Source organism: Vicugna pacos, chromosome 34 (genome assembly GCF_048564905.1).
Source record: "Vicugna pacos chromosome 34, VicPac4, whole genome shotgun sequence".
NCBI lineage: Eukaryota > Metazoa > Chordata > Mammalia > Artiodactyla > Camelidae > Vicugna > Vicugna pacos.
In genome coordinates this window covers 6,473,034-6,497,765 of record NC_133020.1, presented here as the reverse complement: position 1 = coordinate 6,497,765, position 24,732 = coordinate 6,473,034, and the positions used below count along the sequence as shown (strand labels likewise).

The 24,732-nt window shown below is 39.4% G+C and overlaps 1 protein-coding gene and 1 long non-coding RNA gene across 4 annotated transcripts in view; both read right to left on the bottom strand.

Annotated features, from left to right (window-relative positions):
• Positions 1 to 17,899, bottom strand: part of KRAS (KRAS proto-oncogene, GTPase) — an 85,255-nt gene extending 67,356 nt beyond the window's left edge. The window contains exon 1 of one of the 3 annotated variants that reach the window (XM_006199945.3): positions 17,731 to 17,899. In XM_006199945.3, the coding sequence (XP_006200007.2) occupies positions 17,731 to 17,833 (103 nt within the window). In that variant the 5' untranslated portion in view covers positions 17,834 to 17,899. The remainder of the gene's footprint in view (positions 1 to 17,730) is intronic. The other 2 variants (XM_072954864.1, XM_072954865.1) reach the window with 2 other exon arrangements.
• Positions 17,900 to 22,335: 4,436 nt separating this feature from the next.
• The window catches only part of LOC116276851 (uncharacterized), a 32,072-nt gene continuing 29,675 nt past the window's right edge, over positions 22,336 to 24,732 (bottom strand). The window contains exon 7 of the long non-coding RNA XR_012066899.1: positions 22,336 to 22,714. This is a non-coding gene — a long non-coding RNA (uncharacterized lncRNA). The remainder of the gene's footprint in view (positions 22,715 to 24,732) is intronic.

Sequence of the window (24,732 nt, the reverse complement as noted above, 5' to 3'; positions counted from 1 at the left end):
CTCAATCCTCTATGATCAGGTTTTGTGAATATCACCCTACTGAAATGGATTTTATGAAGGTTGCCAAATAATTTCATTTTGCAAAGTTCTTACTTGCAAATCTCCACCCATCATTCGATTTGATCTCTTACTTACAGTCTTTGTGGGACCATTTCCTTCTCTAGGCTTCCATGCCATCACAGCCTTCTGATTTTATCCTATGACAGTAGTTCCTCCTTCCAGACCTCCATTGTTCCTCAGTCCTCTTTTATTTTCTCTCCAGTGATCTCATCCAGGCCCATGGCCTTGGATACCTGCCGTATGCTTATGGCTCCCAAGAACATCCAGTTCTGACCTTTCCTCTGAGTTCCAGACTCATACATCCAATCATTTATTCAGCTTGTCTTCCTGGGTAGCTAACAGGCACCTCAGGCTTAACATTTCCACAGTGGAACTCCTGATTCCTGGCCTCTCTCCCTTCCTACACCCTCTGCCCAAATGTGCTCCTTCTCCTCACCTCAGTCAGTGGCTCCATGACACACCCACATACTCTGCTTCCCTTCCACTTGTGATGGAACAAATCATCCTTAACCCTGTTCTCCGTGTCTCATAGTCAATCATAGACAAGAAGTCTGAAGGTGACAACTTTTCATTAATTCCACAGAGGAACTCTAGTCAAACCTTCCCTCTATCTCACCCAGTCCCTGCAACCATCTGCCAACTGTCTGAGGGCCTCTGCTCTTCCTCACACACCAGTGTCTGTTTGTCACTTGGGACCCACAGTGGTCTTCACAAAGCATACACCATATTGACTTCTGACCTTAATAACTTGCTTTTGCAAGCAGAGTACAATCCAAACTCCTCTCTCAGGCCCTCAGACCTACATCACTTGGCTTCTGGGTCTACCTCTGTCATCTCATCTCTTACCACTCTCCCCTCTGACTGTATGTTTCTCCCTCCCATATAAAGTTCCCTCTGCCGAAAATATTTTTCCTCTGACTTCTCTGCCAGGATAACACACCTACTCATTTTCTCAAGCCTCAGCTCTGTGAAGCTTTCCCAGACTCCCTCCTCTGCTAGACATGCTTAATTGCTCAGTAATTGTCCCTTCCTAGGTCTCAGCTTGATTTCACCTCAGGGCTTTCGCATTTCCTGTTCCTTCTGCCAGGAAGGCTCTTCCTCCCAGAAGCCTTTCTGGATTCTCCCTTTTAATCACTCATTTATCAGCTTAAATGTCACTTCCTCAGTCCTTCTCTGGCCCTCTGATATAAAGTAGTTGTACCTCTATTCTCTAGTTCCCTCTAACCCTTCCTATGGTTTTATTATTTTTATATCACCTAGCATTATCCATAGTTATTTATTTATTTGTGTACATTTTTTTTTCTGTATTCCTCAGCTAAGATGTAACCTCTGGTATATATTAGACACAAAATAAAGAGTTTAATGGATAAAAATTTAAGGATCATTTACTACGTGCCAGTTACTACACGTGGTGATGAGGAATAACGCTGAATAAATTACTGTCCCTGCTCATGACCTTTCAGGCTAGTCTTGAAGAAAGACATGTAAGCCAAAATCAGGTATAATATAATGTAAGCTACAGTGAAACATGTACAACTAGCTGTGGAGCTGAAAAGAAGGAATAAGCAATGAATTCTGTCTGCGGAGAGGGATGGCTGAGAAGATTTAACAGAAGTGCAATTTGAACTGAGTCCTGAGAAATGAATAGGAGTTGCCTTTCAGTGAAGACAGAAGAAGTATATTTCAGGTAGGGAGACTAGCATACAAAAAAGCATGGAGAAACAGAAAATTTTTAAAAAAGGACAAGGCACTTAATTGATCTATAGATCAATGCCACCCAAATTATAATCCCAGAAGGATTTTTTTGGTAGAACTCAACAAGCTAATTCTAAAATGTATATGGCAACACAGAGGACCTGGAATGCAAAGCAAACTTGAAAAAAAAAATTGGATCATTTATACTACATGATTTCAAGGCTTACTATAAAATTACTATAATAAATAAATTATGGTAGTGGCATAAATATCAACAAAAATCAATAGAACAGAACTGAGAGCCCCGAAATAAATCCATACTTAAGAGGGTCATTTGATTTTTGACAAAATACCAATTCTATTCAACAAATGGTTCCTAAATAACTATATATCAATATGAAAAAAAATGAATCTCATTCTCTACTTCACACTGTATACAAAAAGTAAACCAAGTTAGATTATAGATCTAAACATGAAAGCTAAAACCATAAAAGCTTTTAAGGGAAAACAGGGAAATATCTTGACATGGGAACAGGCAAAAGTTTCTTAGACAGGATATGGAAAGCAATAATCTGATAAACTAGACTTCATTAAGTTAAAAACTGATTATCAAAAGATTCTATTAAGAAAATAAATAGATAAGCCACAGGCTAGAGAAAACATTTAAAAAAAACTTGTATCTGACAAAAGCTTGGTAGCTAGGTTATAAAAAGAACTCCTAGAACTCAGTAATAAAAAGACGAAGATCTGAACAAAAGGAAGTGTACAAACACACAATAAGCACATGAAAAAGGCCTTATCATCATCAGTCAACATCATCAGTCACTAGAGAAACATCACTAGTCGCCAGAGAAACCACAACAATATGCTATCACACACCCAACAGAATGGCTAAAATTAAAGACTGACAACACCAAATGTTGATGGGGATGTTGAGCAACCAGAACTCTCATAGACCAGCAGAGAAGTGTAACATACAACTACTTTGGAAAGAGATTTGACTATTTCTAAAATATATAGCTACCCTACGACCCAGCAATTCCTCTAATGTTTATCCAAGGGAAATGAAAACATATGTCCAAAGAAAGACTTGTACAAGAATATTCACAGCAGCTTTATTTGTAGGAGACAAAACTGGAAACAGCCCAGATGTCTGTCAACAGGAGAGTGGATAATCAAATTGTGATATAGCCATACTAAGGAACACTACTCAGCAATAAAAAAGAAATGAACTACTGATGCACTCAGCTACACTCAAAAACTGTATGCTGGGTGAGAGAAGAGTATGTATCACATAATTCCATTTACATGAAATTCTTCAATAGGAAAGACTAATCTCATCTCTGGTGGAAAAACATTTAAGCAGTGGTTGCGTCTGGAAGGCTGAGGTTGGAATTAACTGGGAACTAGGGCATGAAGGAAATTCTTGGAATGATGCTAAAATGCTGTATCTCAGTAGGGGTTTATATTACACAGTTGTTTATATTACACAGCATTTGTCAAAATTCAGAGAATGGCATACTTAAGATTTTGTATTTTACTATATGTAAATTTTATCTCAGCAGGAAAATAAAAGGCCATTAACAAGTGCTGATCTCTGGTTAATGAATTTGCCTGAAGTGTTAACGGTGAAGACTACTGATGACTGCCATTTACTTTGAGGGACAGACAGACACAGAGACAGGTAGACGTGCTATAAAATAAGTACAATAGAACAGCAATAACAAAATCTAGGTGGTGAACATCTGTGTGCTCACTGAAAAATTCTTTAAAACTTTAAGCTTGAAAATATTCAAAATAAAATGTTGGGGGAAAGGCAGGGAGATGCGAGGATGTGGGGAATCCCAGATCGCATTCAGTGACTGGAACGTGGGGTAGTTTGGCAAGAGGTGAAGCAGGAAAGGCAATCGGAAGGTTGGTTGTGACGCCCTTTCATGTCATGCTAAGGAGTCTGCCTTTTATCTTGTGCAGCAATATTGCTCAATTGTCTACACTTCTCATTGCTAGTGTCTTTAGTCATGCCCTCATTAACACCCTTCTGGATTTTGCAATGTATTTATTTAGTCAAATTGGATCTAATTGAATTGGATGTGAAGGATGCACTTATATTTCCTGTGAGTTTACGTAATTTTTCCCGCTTTAGTGTCAGTCAACTTTGAGATTTTTTTTGTGTATAAACAGAAATTGCTGTTTGAATGCATTTCCACTTGACAGTCGTTTCAAAATTGTATTTTTGTTTCTAACCCTGAGGGCCTTACTTTGAATTTTCCTCTAAATCAGCAGATTTTACAAATGGACAATGAGAAATAAATACTCCTTATTTTTCACAGTATAAAATATTCAAGTGAATATTGAATATAAACTATCATGATAAAACTAGGGAGTTGCATAAATTATCTACTTATTAAAAAAAAAAGCCTCTGCCTCCAAGGTCTTGATGGTCAAAATCTGTACATTTTGTGAAACACAAATACAATTCTTTAAAATGCATGCTTCGTTAGTTGGACAGATATGTATTTGCTAGATTCTGTGGGTCTTCCCCTCTTTCATTATTCTGTTCATATTTGATAATGAGATAACTATTTGCAAAGGTGTAATGGTAGATGGTATCATCAGTTTGAGCCCATTAAGTGTTTACCATCTATGGAGGTAAGGCAGCAGGGACTGAGAGTCTCATGTTTCCCAGCAGCTTTCTTCAAAATGCAAACTTACCTCCATAAGAAGCTTTTAAGAAAATAATTCTTAAAATACAATATTAGTCATGTGTCAGACCACTTCTCCCTTTGAAGAAAACTTGGCTATTCATTTATTTTTTTCTTTCTTACGTCTTTCAGGGTCTGTTTTCATTTGGATGATTTTTAAAATATGAGTCTCTCTCAAGAGATTAAATCTTCTAAGCCTATTGAGAAAAATATCTATTTGGTCATGAGAATTCTTTCTGTTTTTGCCAAACTTCGTATCCTTAGAGTTTTGCCTAGTGCCTGGTATAAAATATAGAGCTAATAAAAATATAATTCATTACACCAAAAAATTAAATAAAATAAAAAGCTAATAAATACTAGTAGAATAAATAAATAAATGAACAAATAATAGCCGTGATACTAGAATACTAGAAAATGCACCTAAATATTAAATTAAACAACACACAATCCCTTCTTAGCACTAAATCATAAAATGTTAGTACTCATGTGTGTATCAAATTAACTGTTCATTCAATTACAGGATACATGTAGTATTTTGTCTGTGAAACCATTATTGCAAAAATTAGTTGTTTTATACCGGCTTTGGTTGGAAACAGGAAGCATGATGTCCTACTTAAAACCCTCAATAATTCCTTTAATAGGCTGTTTCTATTAACAGGCACTCGGTACATAGAAAATCCCTATTGACAGGTGTTTCTGTGACTGGTGTATAATGACGATAGGTAATAATTCCAGAGAAGTTTAAAATCAGAGTTGAAATCCAGGCAAAAGTTTGAAGCTTATGAATTTTCTGTTTGGAGCCCTCCCGTCTTGAGTGTTGCCTGGGGGCTTCAGGAGGAGGGTTGGCCATCCTGTACTGACACAGGACGAGGCAGCGCCACATTCCTCTGGATATGGCTGTGTCGTATCTGGAGTCGGCACCTGGGATTGCTCCAGCCTTCTTCAGTAGGCAGCAGGTGAAGCCAACACGCAGAGGGAGGCAAAGGCAAGCGCTGACAGAGAAGTGGAGCTGAACCCTGTGTGTGTGTAAAACCTCCCTGACTTCTGCGTAAGCCAATTTTGCTGCTGAAAGTAGCCCAGCTAATGATCTTTCCTCTGAGTACCGGATGTTCTCCTGTTTTCCTTTGGTATCCCAAAGCCCCTCACTAGAAATGATCCAATTCACTCTCTACAGTGTTCCTCCTTCTACTTCACCACTTCTTCTAGCTCCTTATTCATTAGAACTTTCATTACCTAACTGCCTTTATTTTCAGCTGGATTCAGGGGGAAAAAAAATCTATCTGACCCTAATTTTCACTAGACTGTTTTTGGGAGGCAACTAATCTGGTACCGAATGGTACTAGGTTGAGAATGACCAGTCCCCTTGGAGTGTCCGTATTCTCAGTGCAGAGTTTGTTAACTGAGATAAAACTTGAATTGGTTCAAGTTTAGGAAATGTGACAAAATGAAGAGAATTTTGGGCAGGGTGGAGAGAGATCGAAAGTTAGCTATTAACTCATTCTTCCCGAGGCCAGGCTGAATTATATCACTATATTTATGATGTTATGTGAATTTTATCAACTCTAAATCTTGGAAAGCTGATCATCTATGAATGACATACATAGGAAGATAATTAACCAGAATGTTTGACTTTCATTCTCAACCTGGTATGGAAGATGAGAATTTAACATGTATGTGTTTAGTAATCAACATACAGCCTTTCCTTAAAGTCTTTTTGTTAGGGCGAAAAAAAAAATACGACATTGGTTACATTACAGAGGAAGAAAATTATTTTCTTAAACAAAAGGAATGCCTTAGCATTGTATCTTATGTATTTCACCCTAAGAACTGACTGAAGAGTAAAGCTTACTTGATGGTCTGTGATTATTTTCTTTCCACATGGCCTGTAAATCTAAAAGATTTCATTCAGATGGGGCTGGATGGCACCCTGGTCACATGGTGTGCTCTCAAACGTAATTGGCGCCACTTAATAGGATGGTGGTTAGTGCTGCCGTCTGAGAAAGGAGAACGTGTGACTGAGGATCAATTTCACGTCATCACAACTGAAGATTTCTTTTTTCAAATCAGATTCTTTGGGGGATACTCTGAAAGTGACAGAGGAGCTCAGAAATGCTTGTCTGAGCATTTATGGTGAAAAGAGCTATTTTAAAGGCTAAGATTAAAAAAAAAAAAAAAGGCTAGCTGATCCTTTCTGCGTGGGCCATTCCAGGCATCTCCTATGAGTGGAGGCACATAGGAAAATATTTTTCTCAGACCCAACCGTGGTAGGTCTATCATTCCACCAGGTATAGAGAGCCATGAAAATGGGATTATGATTCATTGTGTCCCAGCACCTCGCACAGTAACTGGTACAGAGGAAACGTCCAGTTGTTAGTTACTGAATGTCCGTGCAGCTGGGAGGCTAAAGTGAAAGGGTCAGTTCCCTAGCAGCGGCCACTGCCAGGTCCCTCAAAGGAATTTCCTCATTGATTTGCTAACATTGTTTGTATGGTTCATAAAAAATAGAAAAATAATAAGAAGAGTTACATTTTATTGGGCACTGACAACACGCTAGGTAGCATTCAGATACAAAGATAATAAAATAGGGTTCCTGTTCTTGAAGAGAAAAGAGTTACAAAAGGATAATAGAGGGGAACCAGTGGCTTTGGGAGCCCAAAGCAGAAAGCAACTAAATGCCTGGGGGAGCCAGGAGTCTTTCCATAAAGGTCTAACAGCCTTACAGTTGATGAACACTTACTGAGTGCCTACTGTGTGCCAGTGGAAAGAAACAGGAAGCTCACACAGGCACAGGAAGGCTGGGCTGGGACCATGCCCAAAGGTTCAGTGTAACTGCAGCATTGTTTATCTCTGGAGTCCACGGGGATGTTGGGGGTTTGGGTAGGGGGGCGGGAGGGATTGGTGGCAGGAGATAAAACTAGACGCTGGAATAAGCCATCAGGATTTTAAGGAGAGGGACCGACACAACTGAATCTTGTTTTGGGAAGTGTTTCATGTAAAGAACGAATTAGTGGAGAGAGAGATTAAAAGTGGAAGACCAGTTAGGAGGTCTTTTTAATAGCTCCTAGGAGGGAACTAAAATCCTTTCCAGTGAGAAGGAACATAACACAGAATCCAGAGATTTTTGTGAAAAAGACAAAAGTACAATCAGCAGGACCAGGTGACATTAGTTGTGGAGGGAGAAAGGGGGAAGTTAAGGATTATTCCTAGGAGACATAGAAGTGATCTCTCCCATAAAAACTCCTGTCTTTATGTACGTCACTAAATCACTGAAGAGACAGCAGCAGTATGAAAGTACTAATTTGTTAATAATTTATTAATAATAATAGGCAACAGACTGCAGACACAGTAGGGTAGAGAATTGAAGAAAAGATCCTTACTAAGCTCACAAAGTGAATGATATTAACTAAAACATTTGCTGAAATTCAGCACTATTTATTATTATTACTCTTATCACAGATGTTATCAACAGTAATAAATACTCACTGTTTAAAATAAACCTCAGCTATATGCAAGAAACCAGAAGAAACATAGTAATTTAATTATGCATCTAGCTCTTCAATGAGCATTTTTCTCCTTGATTTTCAAGTCTTACCTTGAGTTTTCTGACCTAATCTTCACGTATTTAGCCCCACAGTCATATCAATGAGCATTACTAACCATATTTTAAAAAGAAAAGGAAATAACTAAGTCATCTGTTTTCACTTGTGATGCTGAGTTGGTCTAGACAGGATGAATTTATTTTAATAAGAGTTTTCGGCGGGTAGCCATTGGCCCTTAGAAATATGATTTTTCAACCGAGGATATGTGACTCTAGTATTGTCATTGTTAAATATGGCTCTTTGATTCTTTATAGGCATTTGCCTATTGTTATTAATAGAAACACCAGTATAAAGAATGGTAGATTATACTTTTAAAATGCCTTTACATTTCTTATTTAGCTTAGACATCTGATGTAGGTAAGACGGATAGAATTGCATCCTTTAAAATAGAACTTAAACCCTTTGTTAGGAAATATAACGCGTATACATATAGTAGAGTTCACAAAACATGCAGTTCAAGGAATTAACCTAATCACTATGCAACCACCAGATCCAGAATAAACACAGCACATGCAGCCCTAGCACCTACACACAATAAGCAGTTGCTAAAGCTACAGTGACTTTATGCTCTGCAAGTTTAAATCCATCCTTATGCAATTTTTGAAACCTTATTTATTAATTGAAAATATTGCTTGCTGATAAAACTTGCTCAAATCCAGATCAAGAATCACTGTCAGATCCTCAAAACCCCCTCACGCCTTTTTCAACCCTCATTAGCCTCTACTTGATGGCCATCATTTTCTTTCTTCTCTTTATAGTTTAACCACCCATATATGCATCCTTAAATTATATATATATACTTCTTTAAATGGTTTTTATTGAAGTGTAGTTGATTTACAATGTTAGTCTCAGGTGTACAGCAAAGCAATTCAGTTATATACATACATGCATATATATATATTTTTTCAGATTCTTTTCCATTGTATTTATTACAGGAAACTGAACATAGTTCCCTGTGCTATACAGTAGGTCTTTGTTGTTTATCTGTTTTATACATAGTAATGTGTATCTGTTAATCCCAAACTCCTAATTTATCCCTCCCCAGCCCTTTCCCCTTCAGTAACCACAGTTTGTTTTCTACGTCTGTGAGTTTCTAAATACTGTATTTTTTGTTTGTTTAACTTGTCTTAAATAGAATTATACTGTTTTCCTTTGTGCCTGACTTCTTCCACACAAGATGTTTTTGAGATTTACCAATGTTGTTTCCAGCTGCAGTTTGCTCATTTTCATTGCAATGAAGTATTTTTTTTTGGAAGTATTTTCATTGAATGAATATCCCACAACTTATTTTTCCATTTACCGTTGATGGAAATCTGGATGGTTTTCAGGTTTTGGCTAATGCAAATAATGCCTTCATGGACTTTCTTGTACTTATGTCCTGGGGTGCATGAGCATGAGTTACGGTAAATATATCCAGTAGTGGAATTGTCTAGTCACAAAATAGGCACTCATTAAATAATGCCACATTGTTTCCATTTAGTTATACCAATTTATACTCCCGTCGACAGCATGTAAACGTTCTTGTTGTTCTGGCTATGGATCAGCATACCACTGTTGTTGGTCTTTAATTTTATCCTTTCGGGTGGGTGTGTAGTACTGTCTCACCTTAATTTGTATTTCTCCAATTACTAGTCATGGGATTGAGCACCTTTTTATGTGTTTATTGCCATTTGGATATCTTTTCTTGTGAAGTGCCTGTTGAAATCCCTTGCCCATTTTTTCCGTTTGATTATCTTTTTCTGATTGACTGATAGGAGTTCTCAGTATATTTTGGATATGAGTCCTTTGTCATTTATTTATATTACAGCTTGTTTTTTTCTGGCTCAGGGCTTGTGTTTTCCCTTTCTTCATGATGTCTTCTGATTAAAAGTTCTTGATTTTAAGGTAGTCCAATTTATCAGTCTTTTCCTTTATGGTTATCGGTTTTTGTTTGTTTTGTTTGTTGCGTAAGAACGCTTTGCCTACCCTCCAAAACATGAAGCTTTTATAGATAAAGAAATGAAGATGCAGGGAAATGGGGTGGTTTGCCAAACTTGAACCCAGGTATTTTGTGACCAAATTCTGCTTTATCTCCATTACAGCATGCTGATGTCAATGTTTCATGTAAAATTATCCTTATTTCTTTCAGCCACAGATCTTTCCTCATTGCTTGAGGTAGTACAAAGCTTTATGAGTATGGAGGAGCAGGTGGTGGTGCTTAGGGATAAGAAAAATCCATAAAGCTCCCACTTATCCCTTTATGTCCTCAGCCAGGAGTAGAGGTTATCTTCCAGATATTTCCAACTTTGATGCTCATAGAGCATTTCTCAGCTGATTAATATTCCCATACCTCCTCTGGCCTCATTCCTGTCCTACACGCCCAAGACCAGGCAAAATACAGTGCAGCAGGGGATTTAAGTTTGTAGAGAGGATATATGCTAAGCCAATAAATCACTCTTAAAAATTGTTTTGGAATCACAAAGGATATGGAAAGTTATGGAGAAGGGTATCTGAATGAAGCAGTAACCCACCATGTTCCCAGTCGAATATGGGCCTCCCCAGGTTTCCATAGGGATGCACAGCCACATAGAATACCACCTGTGCTGAATAAAGACTCCACCAGATCTGAGAATCTTCCAGAATTCCTTGTAAATATTCTGGCAACTTCCCCTAAACTTCTAAAAATTTGAGTTGCATCCCTGCTTGCTCACTGGGAGCAGATGCCTGGTACAAATCAATTCCAGTACATCCCTAACATTATTTTTATAACTTCTTATTTTGACACAATTTTAAACTTGCAAAAGTAGCAATAATACATGGATCTCTCATATACCCTTGACTCAGATTCACCAACGTTTTACATATTGTCCTATTTGCTTTATCATTATATCAATCTATGCCACACATCTTTTTTTCTGAGACATGTAAGATTGAACTGGAGACATCATACCTCTTTCCTCCCGTGGGGGAAGGCCTTCCTCGGGGTCTTCCTACTCTGCCATCTTGGCCCTGTGTCTAACATACATGTTTTTAAAAAACAAAAGTAGAATTATATTGCATATCCTGTTTGTAACCTACTTTTAATTTTCCTCTTAACACTGTATAATTCCTATTGTCCTATAATATAATCAATGACCTACTTTGTCTAAAGCCTAAGTAAATTATTGGCTAGCAAGTGTGAGAAGCAGATGAGGAATCCTGTAATATAATGCCACTTTCCCCTAATAAGAATAAATCCTCACATTTTGATGCTAGAATGATACTTGTCCTCAACTTTTTCCCATTATTTGCTTTTCCTCTCAAAATATCCTACAGATTTATAATTTAGTGTCTCACTTCTTTCTTTTTGGAGGGGGAGGAGGTCATTAGGTTTACTCATTTATTTTATCTATTTTTACTGGAAGTACTGGGGATTGAACTCAGGGCCTCATGCATGCTAAGCATGCACTCTACCACTGAGCTATACCCTCCCCCATTAGTCTCATTTCTCAATTTCTTTTATCCCCTGCTGGGATAACCTTTGGTTGGAGATGGCACTGGCAGAATAATTTGGTCTATAGTTCAATCTTTAATGTCTTTTTCCCCTTGCCTCTACTACACCTCTCACTGTTTCATCACCATCCCCAAGAGGGAAGAGTTCAGAGAGATTCTGCTCTTCTGGGAAACTTTCCTCAGCTACCGTCTTTTAATTGATATCTCGGAGACAGCCTTACTACCAGGACCACCACTCCTATTTCCCTGGGATCCACTGGACCTCTCAGGACCCAATCAGTGGCTGCCCTACCTTCTGTTTTATCAGAGCACGCCACATGCTTTGACTGGGGTAGATTTTGTCAGGAAATTTCTTCTGAAGTTAAACTTTTTCAATATTTCCATGGAGTATTCTATTTAGCTGGTTAGCTTTCCCAGAGCAAGACATGTAACCCAGCTGGCTGTTTTGTTCACCTCACTCACATGGAAATCTGACACTTGGAAATTTCAGTTAATTACAGTAAGACAAGGACTTCTTAGAGTTGAGATTTTAAAGTCCCCTTCCCTGGGTATGCTTCTCTCTGATTTGAGGTTGTTTATGGACCCCCGTGCTTTTCTTTTCCCCAGAAAGCAGAAAGGTTATTTGGAGACAATTACCATGAATGCCTGGCTCTCGGGCCACCCTTCCCCATAAGGTCTCCGACTTTGCTGGTGAAAAACAAGCTGAGCCCCTCCTTGTCTTGAATGGCCATTCTCCTCGCCATTTTGAAGTCAATTTGTGGAAAGTGGATTTCTCCACTCACCTATTACTCCTGCACATTGGTAGGTAATTCCTTCTACTCTTGAACAGATTCCCAAAAGCTTCTCTCAGCTTGGACTCTGACTTTACATGGTCCTGTCCAACTGAGCTTCTGTTGTCCACACTCGGCATTTTCTTCCCTCTGTTGGAAGATCTGACGAGGACGAGCTAATCAACATCTTACCTCTCATCTAACGTCCAACCAAAAGCCCCTGATATCAGAAGATGTTCTGAGAATGAACTGGAGTATTGCTAAGATATGAGTCTCTCTCCTCTATTTAACATTCCTCCTGGATTTCTCGGTTCCATACTGCCATACCTTCATTATTTATCAGTGTGCAACAGATCACCCCCAAATTTAGTTTAAAACAATAACATTATTATCTCAAACAGTTCTGAGGGTCAGGAATCTGGATTGAATGAGTGGATAGTTCTGGCTCAGGGTCATGCATGAGTTCACGGTCCTGTAAACGGTCAGGGTTACAGTCTCTGAAGTCTTGTCTGGGGCTAAAGGATTTGCTTTCAAGCTCATTCATATGACTGTTGGCAAGTAGCTTTAGTTCTTTACCACACTGGCCTTTCCATTGGGCTGCTCATGACATGACTTCCCCCAGAGAAAGTGACTGATGAAATAAAGATAGATAAAAAGTGAGATATGGATAGATAGATAATCTCCCAAGATGGAAGCTGAAATCTTTTTCTAAGCTAATCTCAGAAGGGACATACCATCACTTTCTCATATGCTATTGGTCACACAACCTTACCTTGGTACAATGCAAGGGGGAACTACACACAGGTGTGAATACTAGGAAGTGGGGGGTCTTTGGGGGCCACCTTAGAAGCTTCTTACTATATGCCAGCTACCTTTCTTTACTCATAGTGTTCTTAGAAACCTTGCTGTAAAGAGCCAGCCCCTTGACCTCATGAACTTTGTGCTGGTCAGTTCCTCAGTGTTTTTTCTAACAGATCTTTCCTCATTACATGGCTTTTTCCTTGGCAGCAAATACCTGCCCACTGGCAACAAATATTCCAGTGCTATGGTAGATTTTTCTACCTTTTACTCCTAAATGTTTGCATTTAGACTTAAGGCTTACTCAAATACAAAGTCACATGGATGCCTCCAGCACATCCCAAAATCTTCAGTTGTGTCTGTGCAACCTCATTAGCTAACGGAAACATCTCATTCCTAGTTAGGCTAAATGCACCAATCCAACCTGCAAGGGCAAATCATTTTTTCTTTTTCTTGTTTTCTTGAAGTATAGTCAGTTTGCAATGCTGTGTCAGTTTCTGGTGCACAGCACAGTACTTCCGTCATACATGGACACACATATATTCTTTTTCATATTCTTTTTCACTGTAAGCTACTACAAGATATTGACTACAGTTCCCTGTGTTAATACAGTATGATCTTGTTTATCTATTTTATATATGCCAGTCAGTATCTGCAGATCTCGAACTCCCAGTTTATCCCTTCCCACTAAAATCATTTTTCTTAATCTGGTAAAACCCAGCAGCTTCCGCAGGTCAGGGCAGAGGTCAGAGCACTGGGTCACGCAGCGCTTCCTCGCCTTCTTGGGAGACTCTCGCTGATGACTGTTTTTTGCCATCACTCTGGTGTTAAAGTTTTGTGATGTCATCTTCAGAACTCTCACCCATTCCTGCTCTTTATAATCCTTAATAGGCCTAACAAATCTGTAGCTGAAAGCTGAGCAATCGCAAGAAAGTTAACAGAACGAGTAAGACTTTAGGAAATCTAGCTAACAAGGTAGTTTAGAGAATTTCATCTTGTACACCATCCCGAAGCACAGGTCCATCCTTCCTACTGCTCTTCCTGAGTCCATGTGGAGAAGGCTTTTGTTAACCCCAGCTAGTCGGGCCCACTTTCCAGACACCTAGATTTTTTTCACCATCTAGCCAGAATGGACATAGAAGTCTTCTCTCTTATCTACCTAGAGGTCACCTCTATAGTTTTTCTGCTTCAGGAATTTTCTTTTTTTCATGAAAGCATCTATCCTTAAGGGGAAAGACTTCTTCCAAACCCACAGAACTGTTGCTCTGCCCTTGTCGGTCTTCACCAAACCAATTCTCAAAAGCATAGTAACCTGATACTCACGTAAGTGATGTAGAAATTGGAAGTTGTTTTCTTACACCTACCACCATGATCAATTATTTTAATTACTTAGGTAATTTCAGTTCAATTCAACCTATGCTGAGAGGATAATTCCCAGAATAAATCAGAACGTGGCTAAAACATATATTTTGACAGAAGGCTTATTTCATATAGCTTCTCGTACTAGGAGAGGCATTAAATTTAACATGACATCCTTTCAAAAGTGAGGTATGGGTTCCAAATTAATTTCCAATCAAAAGGTTTAACTCTGGCTTACTTCCCTGGTTTGCACTAAATATTAGAATGGCATCCAGAACTTCCAAAAGGGCCTGAAGGTGATGGAGGACAGGCTCTAATCACAGAAGCTCCCTTGCTGTGAAGAGTAATCCCAGAATGCGTAAATCCTCTGCATGATACCTAGCATTCAAATCACATACTTCAACAGTGTCAGTGTTCTCTGTACCTGGGGTGGTAAGAGGATTTCCTATCAGGTGTCTGGAGTACTACACTGTGAGGAATGGTAAGGTTACACTCATGATGAGCAGCAAAGAGTCTATTATTGATCAAAAATTTCTGCAGTTGGGTATGAATGGTCTTATGCAGTCCAAGTGCCACAGATAGGCTGTGTCCACCCAAAAAACACTGTTTGGTGGGTTCTGGGATCCCCCCAGGTTCTCTGACCATCAGCCCACTTGGGCCAAATGCGCAGGATGCCCAATCCCAAGGATCTTTAGGAAAAACATCTCTATTCATTTCCTCCCCAGACCTTGGGAGGTGAACTCAGGTAGTTCTTTTGGTTGATAAGGTTAACCAAAAAGAACAGGTAAAGCAAAATTTCTCACTTACACCCTTTTTGGTGAATTTACATTTTCAATGGAAAAGGCTTAAATCACACAGCTAAACTGAAAAATGTGAAAGAATTCATGAAGTTGCTACAAACATCCAACAACATACACTAACATGAAGCAAGCTGTATTTGAGAAGAAGCCGAAGAGGACAATCGTTTCTCTTGAAGCAAGGGCAAAGAAGAAAAAGAAAAAACCCTCCTGACACGATTTTATAAAACAAATATTTTAGGCATTCATGAGAACGAGTTCTGGAAGCTTGTGCAAAGAAAAGACATATTCTTTTCCAGCACCCACAGAGCTGTAACTACACTCCCAACAGTCTCCAGAGTTCACATAATTGGCCTCAAGATTTTCAAATGCTTAGGCAAATCCCTGGAGTGAAATATTTGCCATTTAAATGTTCTTTCCTTCTTTCACTCATGTCCCTTTTTAAATATCTTACTTGCTTGTTTGTCTAATAATTAATCTTACAGATCTATGTAACCACCATTTTTTTTCACTTTCAGGATGAACATACAGTATCCAGGCAAAGAAGAGTTTCCAGCATTTAGGATACATCGTATCACTCAATATTAAGGCTCTTTATGGTGGTATATGCAGGGGACAGGAAGAAAAACATCTTTCTATACACTTGAAGATGTGAAGGAGTTGCTGGTAATTAATGTTACATCAAATCTCCCTTTAGGTAACCAGCTAACATTTAAAGTAGTCTAAATAATTCAGTTGGGCAATTTTTGAAGCCCATAAATATTTGCTAATTACTCACTCTGCACGTTGTGCCGACAGCGGGGGCTGTAAAGATTAATAAAGCAGAATCCCTGTCCTGAAAAATGTACAACCTCATGAAGAAGGTAAGTACACAAGGATAATTTCCTATTTTCCTGTGATAACTGAATAATATTGAATTATGGCTAAATGGACACGCTCCCATCCCAGGAGAAACATGGTTTTGGATTTTTTAAAAATGTAAGAGCAAGAATAATCTCTTTTACAAAACTAAAGTAGAGATGGAACAGGATTGGGGCGTTTATACTTGGGACACCAACACTCATGTTTTATATATTTCACAGTATATAAAACATCACTCTGGTGGGTTACTGTGAGCTCATTCTACACATAAAAAATTGAATCTCATAAAGATTATTATATTGCTTTAAAGCCACATAGCTAGTAAGATTTGCATCAGGACTCAATCTCAAATATTTGCACTCCAAGTTCAATGACACCATATATGCAAGTCATTTTTCTCTATATTCATAAAAGCATCTCTGGAGTCCAGGAAGATCCCACATGCAGGCGTATACACTTAAGTAATTCCATTTCATAAATGTTTTCATGTCTCTTCTTGAGAAAGAGAAATGACTCTGAAGTAATTATACAAAGTCACCCAGTTGTTGTCAAGCCTCACTGAAGAGAGGAAGAGACAGAAATGTTGAAAAGAAGATTAGATTAGCAGTAAGACCCGAGCTTTTAAACACCACAGCAGGTTACTCGTCATGGTTGTGCTCTAAAGGTCTCTAAGAACAGGGCCAGTTCTCAACTGCTCAGGGAAGTTTTTAAACATAGTTCTGCCTGAAGGCCAGAGAGTAGATCCAGTAATTTCCAAATCCCTATAATTACATGATTTAGGGGAAACGGGCATAAAAACTTCTTTTTTATCCCAAGGAGAAGCAAACCATCGAGTGCCTAGGTTGCTGGTCAATAATGAATAGAGCGAATTTTACTTTGTGTGAACTTGCGAAACAGAGACATTTATCTCAAACTTTCCCTGCCCTGCTATTGTTAAATTCTAGAGTTGGGGACTTGTGACAAATAACTGAGTCTTTTCTGTGTTGTAACTGCCAACTTTCCCCTGAGGAAAACAACTTTAAACTTCAAAGATAAAAAGAGAAAGTGTTCAGGTGTGAAATTGTCACTAGCATTTCTTATCAGGTGGAATATACAGCAAACCTACTATATTTAGAATCTGTGCAAGACACCAGGGGGAACACAGAGAAGGGTAAGGGCACAGCCCTTGTAATCGAGCCAAGTGTAGCAGTTTTGATTCACAAACAGCAAGGAACTGGTGTGATACCTTTGCAGTTCTAATTACAACTCCCCAGAGCCGTTTCAGCCCTACTTCATTTCCAGACAGCCCTGCAGTTTTAAGGGGATTTGTATAGCTTCTGCAAAGGCTGTGGAGAAAACTCTTGGCAATCAGATGTCTTGTACAAATACAATTTACAGATCCAATTAGAGGAAAATGCACCAAAGCAACTCCAAGGGAAGGGACCATGAAATGGTCCTGAGCCCCACAGGCTTCGTAACACAAACGGGCACTGGATAAATATTTGTTGATTAAATACAGGTTTCATGTCAGACACTGTGGCAGCTCCAAGGGTGAGGGACCCACGATGCAGCCTCTCTGGAGGCTCACCTCTCAAAGGGGACAGGGACACACAAATGATGGTTAATAAGACAGACGTACCTGGGTTGGGTCCCTGGACCACACCCAACTTGATCCCAACAGAAGTCATGGCGGGCACCGCGTCAGAAGTGGTCAGGAGCCGCGGAACTTCGCTCAACGTCATTCCTGCCTGCTCATCCTGCACTTGTCAACCTTGGACCTCCCCACACATCCACGCATCTCATTCCTGACCTGCCTGGCGTTACATCTTGGTCCTGCCTGCTGAGGCCTGGCTTCATGTGGGCTGGTGACCTCAGCTGGAGCTGCTTCCCTCAGCACTGCCCCCGCAAACACTTAGGGGAGACAGCACGGGGGTGAGTCAGCAGCAAACTCTTAACTCTCTGGACCATCTGTATGTGAAGCTTGGCTCTGCTGTTTATTAGTTCTTTATTATGACCTTGGGCACAGGGCATAACTTTTTTTTTAATGCGTTGGTTTCTCAATCTTTTGAATTAGATTATCGTAATACCTAACTTATAGGGTCACTATAAGGACTAAGCTAATACTTCCAAAGCACTTACAGATGTTCCTGGCCCAAAATTTCTGTGTGAAGTAAAGGCTACCTCTTTGTGGTTTCCTCTCAGGACTGTTTCACTAAGGTGCAGACAGTACGTCCCAAAGCTGCATGACCTAACTGGGTCCTAGGACACCACTAGCCACTAAAGAGCATTGAGTGAGCAAAGGTAACGAGGTGAGGAAGTGAAGAATGTCTAGCTAAGAGTCCAGTCTGGCCTAAACGCTGGGCGTAGGGGCATGTGTGTGAAGTACTGATTTTAAAAGGTTGAAAAAGACCAGGTTTTGGAGTAACTTGAATACCAAGACGGGGAGCTTGTAATCTACCCTCTACGGCATCACAAGATTATGTCAGAGCTCTAGAAAGAATCCTAGCAGTAGGAAGGAGGATGGACAGGAGGCTGGGAGATGGTACAGGCAAGAAAATATTTTTCAAAAAGTTGCAATGATCTAGACAAGCGGTAATGGGGCCAACTGACCTCCTTCAAAGTCCAACACCCTCCACTCCTGGGCTCTCAGAGGTCTGCCTGTGACCCCTCAACAGACACAGTACGTCCTTTCCTGGGTGTGTTTCCCCTAACAAGCTAACAGCCCTAGATAAGGTCTAATTGCACAATAGCTCAGGCTTTCTTGTTTCAGCTCACCTCATCAGAGTCATAAACCCCGTCACCCTTCATGGGCCATAACCCTCCCACCTCACCTACAACCAATCAGAGACTTGTGCACAAGCCAATCAGGCACCTTGTGACCAACCTTATAAAAGACCCCAATAGCCGGCCTCGGGGCTCACACAGGCACCTCTTGTCTGTGTGGCCCGCAGAGGTCTATGACAGCATACGCTAATAAACTCCTTTCTAGTCCCATACTTTATCTTGGCTAAATTCTTTAACCAACCCACGTATCACTGGCTCACTGACCGGCCACCCCACTGGTGGTGGTGTCCCACAAGAGGGGTGACAATGTCAGTGACATGGAGAGAAAAAAATGCTAAGATAGGAGAGACTATTTGGAAGCAAAACTAAAAAAGCAAAATAAAGAAAAATTATTTGCATGTCTGTTGCACATCAGGCACATTCAAGGTGGTTTATGAAACATGTCACTTAATTGGTACAATCTGTAGGTTGGGCAAATATGGGCACTTGATTAATCCAGATGAAGAAACTCAGGGAGATTAAGCAATTAGCCTGAGGTCACAGTTCAAAGCAGCAGAAGAGGGATTCAACCCAAGTCAATCTGGTTCCAAAGTCTGGTCTTTTTTCACCAAGTTCATGGAGGGAATGAGAGAAAGACGGGAGCTGAACGTGCTCCCAAATGCTCCTGGAGGCAGGAAAATGCATTAATCTAAATGCCCAAGGTTCAGAGATGGGATGACTCCTTTTGCTTTGATTTTAAATTTTAAATTGTTCGGGGATGTGGAGGTGTGTAGCAGGCAATTGGAAATTCAGGCACTGAAACAGGAGAGAAGGAAGGGTTGGAAACAAGAGCTTTTGGGATCATTTACAAAAAGGGGGAAGAATTGAGATAAACTCTCCAAAAGAGAGTGAGATAAAAGAGGGTCAGGAAAGACCCTTAGCAGCACTCATTTAGTTGGTGGAAGAGAAAGAAAAGTCCGTGAAGCACAGTGAGGTCAAAGGTTGGAGAGGGGAGTCCAAGACCTGAAGGAAGAGAATTTCAGCAGGAAGTAGATGGTCAACAGTCAGATGCTCCTGAGGTCAGACAGGTAAGAATAGAGAAAAGGCCAGTGGGTTTGGAAGCCATGGGACTTCCGGGAGAACCAATGTAGGCGAGTAGAAGGAGTAGACCTAGATTTGAAAAGTGAAGGGTTGGTAATGGAGAAAAGTAGATGGGACATTAGGACAGGGAAGGGGAAAATAAAATATTTACAGGCTGAGGAGAAGTCAGGCCAGTCAGGGTGACTGGAACTTCGTGGAAGGATGACTGATGGAGAGCAAGGCCATGGAGAGGACTGGAGAGGATGAGATCACACATAGATGAGAAGGCTTCCCTGGACAGGAAGTGAGCTCCTTTCTCTTCAGCGACCCAAGGAAATTCATGGTGAAGGAAAGCCCACGTTGCCTGATGTCTGCTTCCTCAATAAGGCAGGTGCAAATAATGCTCTGCTGAAGCTGAATGGCTTGTGGGGCACCCAAGGGGCATGAGGAGACAGAATAATCCAAGTCCTCCTCTTTCACCAGTTTTGTTGGCCGTCTCTTGGCAGACGTTGTGTCTCCCTGGTCTTCCCTTTACTGGCTTATGGTTGGTTGTTTTTGCTGGCATGATGCATGAGATACAGCAAGTGTCCAGCTCTTGAAAGTGTTCTCATTTTCTCCCGGGACTTAGGAAATAAATGTATTTAACATTCTATGAAAAAAGCAAAAATTCCAAAAGAGGACACAATTGTAGCAAAACAGCAAATACATTAATTAAATAAGATACAATGACAATTCTTGCCATAAAAATACCGAAATAACCTAAAACGAGATTTTTGGTAAATTCTTGAAAGTGACAATTAAATCACTTATCTAAGCTTTGTCTTAGATGACCAACGACGTTTTCTAAAGCATTATCTTAGAAAAATGAGGGGGCATATTTTTACTTTTAATGATTATTCCTCACACTGCATTTGCCCTATGTCAAGACAAGAAGAAACATCTTTGTACAGTGTAAGTAACAACGTGGCTGCTGATGGTAACAATAATGGAAACATTCCCAGTTCTCCCAGACTGCAGGTCAGGGACTGAACTTCACAGGGAAGAAACTGAAATTCGTGCAGAACGGGGTGAATTCCAGCCCACCTCCTGCAAAGTGCTCCCCACTTCTCCATTTTCCTAGAGATATGATTGGTATAATGAGCGGACTCGGGATTTTCCTGGTTGTAGGAAGGAGTTCATATGTGGCTGCTCTGGTTCGATGCTCACAGCTCTCTGAGGGACATGGGAGGCGCTGGATCCAGCAGCTGTCTGAGCCAAAAGCTCAGGAGACAATGAGGGTGGTGAGATCAAACTCTTCCCGTGTGGCGCATTTGCAACGATGACGACAGAACTGGTCGGAACATCACTGTTCTTTGTCACAACACTTCTCATCTAAGGAGCTCAGTCATCTCTGGCCTCCGGAGAATTCCGTTCTGCGGATGCTCACAGCACCAAACAGAAGGCAGGAAAGGCACCCAGATATTCATGTACTTTGCTTAGTAAAGGCAGAGGCTGGATCACATCTTACACGGGGCCTCTTCAAAATGTTTTCCCCTAAGAAATTACTGCCCCACGCATTATGGACTGTTTACTAGGTGACAGGCTCTGTGTTATTACACATCTACATAAATTAACTTCTTTATTATTATCAATAGAAATTAACTTGAACATTATTATCAACAACCCTGAAAGGTCAATTTTATTGCCTCAGTTTTATAAATAAAGACACCAACTGTCTGGAAAATAAGTTAACTTCCCCGAGATCATTCAGCTAGAAAGAAGAGGAAGTAAATTTTGAACACAGACCGTATGGATGTAAAGCCCTCGGTCTTTACTGCAGGAAGCTACTTATTCATGGACCCCTATCCCTCCCACACATATGCTACCCCCCTCCCCCAGACATAGTCTTATTCTTTTCCTTGATTTTAAAAAAATCTTGCTTTTCAGTAAATTTATGCTTAAAAGGTACTGAAAAAGAGAGCGCCATAATTTGATTTTTGAAAAGTAATCACCAGTGTTACAAATGCTCTTTCTATATTAAATTTTATGGGTCCAAACTACTTTAAAACATATATGTCATAATGCACTGAGCGAAAAATTTAAAAATACACATATGTTTATAATTTAGGATCCACTGAAGTCTGGCTTCAACTTCAGTATTTAGCCAAAATTTACTATGTGCCTTCAGTTTTAGACTTAACTTTGGTGTCTGAAAGTCAGAACAGTTGATTCCATAACGTGGCATCAGTAAGGCCAACAAGGTATGTTATTCAGATTAATATTAGTATCTGAATATTCGGTTTCAAGTATAACTGATGATAATGTTTCTATATGATATATTTATAAATGTTCTAGAAATGAAATATTATAATGAAACTTACACATATTTATGAAAATATAATGCTTTTAATACAAGTACTAAAAAGTATTTAGAGTAAAAGTTCCCTTGTGTGTCTTTTTTCCTCAGATTTTGTCAGCTAAAGTGTGCATAATTATTGTGGCTCTTAAATGTCAATAAAACCAGAGCAAATTTATAAGTCAAAGTCAAATTAAATCAACACAACGTGAATCCACAGAATTAACATGCTGGTTAATGTTGTTTTGCTACAACTAAATTGTCACCATTGCATTAAATTGTGGAAAGACAGGTGTTTGTGGGCTTCTTTCTACTTGTCTGCATGATTTCTTTGCTTTCCCATGTGATGAATCCTTTGATGTGTTGCCATTAGCACTGTAGTTGTTTCTTCTTTTTAACATGTGACTATCGCTTATTTTGTTCCGCTAGTAATTTTAACAACGTCCTGCAAAATATAATCATGAGAACAATTTTGTAAAGTTCTACAATTTTAACTATACTAACGTTAATAAACTGTCATACTCACGCATATAGAGACATAACACACACCAGCATCCTGCTCTAGAAACCAGAGCAGTTTCTCTTGAGCTCAACAAGTCTATACACTATGCTCAATGTAATGATTCAGTTTTCCTACCACTTTCCTCTATTCAAACTACTGGGAAATCTTTGTTTTTGCAACATAGCATGATTTTATTTGGCTTGCTATTTACCCAATCACAAACAGAAATGCAAATGAGGACACTGAAATCACATAACACTACTCAGATATAAGGCAGTCATTCTGATGGTTCAAAAGATACTTCTAATTGTTTCGGGTAACAAAAAGGAGCACAAAATTTTTAAGCAATTCTCTTTGAACTTCCAGACTCCTGGGAAAACAAACGTGGACATACACATAGGTACCATTAGATATTAGTAAATGTGCTGCTAAAAAAAATTCTTTTGTCGAATACATTTGGGGAACTCATTACCACAGTAAAGGTTCTGAGAGATTCACATCAATTTTGTTTCACTCAGTTCAAATTAGAATGCATTTTGCTGAATGCCACTCTTAACAGCAATACACAGGGTCCTAGAATCAATGCAGCTAGAGAGAATCTTGTAATTTCAACACTGATCATCTCAAAATACTAGCTCACAAATTGTTTTTACTCAGACTTTAAAAAAATTTCTTTCTTTTTTTTCATGGCTCAGTCTTCAAAGATCTATAGAAATCGGTAATCTGTTTATATCTTATTAAGCACCTAGTAATAATATCTGGGTTTCACTTTTATTTTAGAGAGAAAAAAAATGTTCTCTTTCATTGTGAATATGGCCGCAGTGCCCAGTGCAGTGTCTCCCCTGTGGTAAACACTCATTAAATGTCTGATATTTGACGGTTGATGCAATTTCTCTAAACCCCAACTGTAATTCACAAGCGTGATTCTTGTTGATAATAACCAAGACCAGAGGGACTGAAGCGCGTGAGCACAAATGACAAAGCCGTGGTACTGTCAGGAACCTCTAGCCCTGTTGCTACTGAATAAATGTGAATAAAATGTATGGTACATGGATGAGTAAAATATACAGGACATTTTTACTTATGAGTAATAAACAGGATTGGAAAGAACATGGGCATATTTTTAGCCTGTGTTTTCTCCCTTCTTACGAGACTGGATGGTTTGATGCTTCATGTTTTTAAAAAGATGTTTTCATTTCCTTTGAGATTTTTATGAGCTCTTTTCATTTGGGAAAAACTGCTGCTGGGGGACATAGGTCCTTAGAAGCGGCTTGTGGATTTTGGACCCTGGGATGTAGGCGTTATTGTGTATTCCTACGATAATTTTTTCAGGGAGATGTAACTTGCCTATAAAAATACGCCTGTGGGCTGAATCTTGGCAGGTAGCATTTCAGTAATATTTAGTAATATCCGACTGTCTAAACAAGGAACACATAGGTAAGCTATTTTAAAAAACTGGGCGACAAGAAACATCGGTTGTTACAGCCACCTTTTGAATGTGCTTGCTATAACTAAATATCAGCTTCCAAATTTATTTTTTAAAAAACATTTGAGAAGCAAGGATTTGAGTTAGCTCTGCACTGGCTCACTTCATCATGAAAAACAAGTAACTCAAGTCCTTCATTTGGAAAATCGGTGACACTGGGCTCGACTTTTTGAGTCAATATTAATAGATATTGACTTAGGGTCTTGGGTTCACACTTTGGAGGATAGCAGTGATTTGGGGTTCTCACTATGACTTCCCTTTTTCTTCATTCACTTGGTTAGTTTAGTAAGTATGTATAGAGAGCATTTAGCTTTGTCCTGAAAGTACACAATAAGCCACACCTAAGAACTGAAGGGCGGGAGCTTTGTTAATCGGTGACTGTAACTTGAAGTGAAGAATGAAACAAATACAAGTAAACATTACTGTAACGTAAGCCCTTGGCTCAGAGGTATTGCCATTAATAGTTTATGGAAAG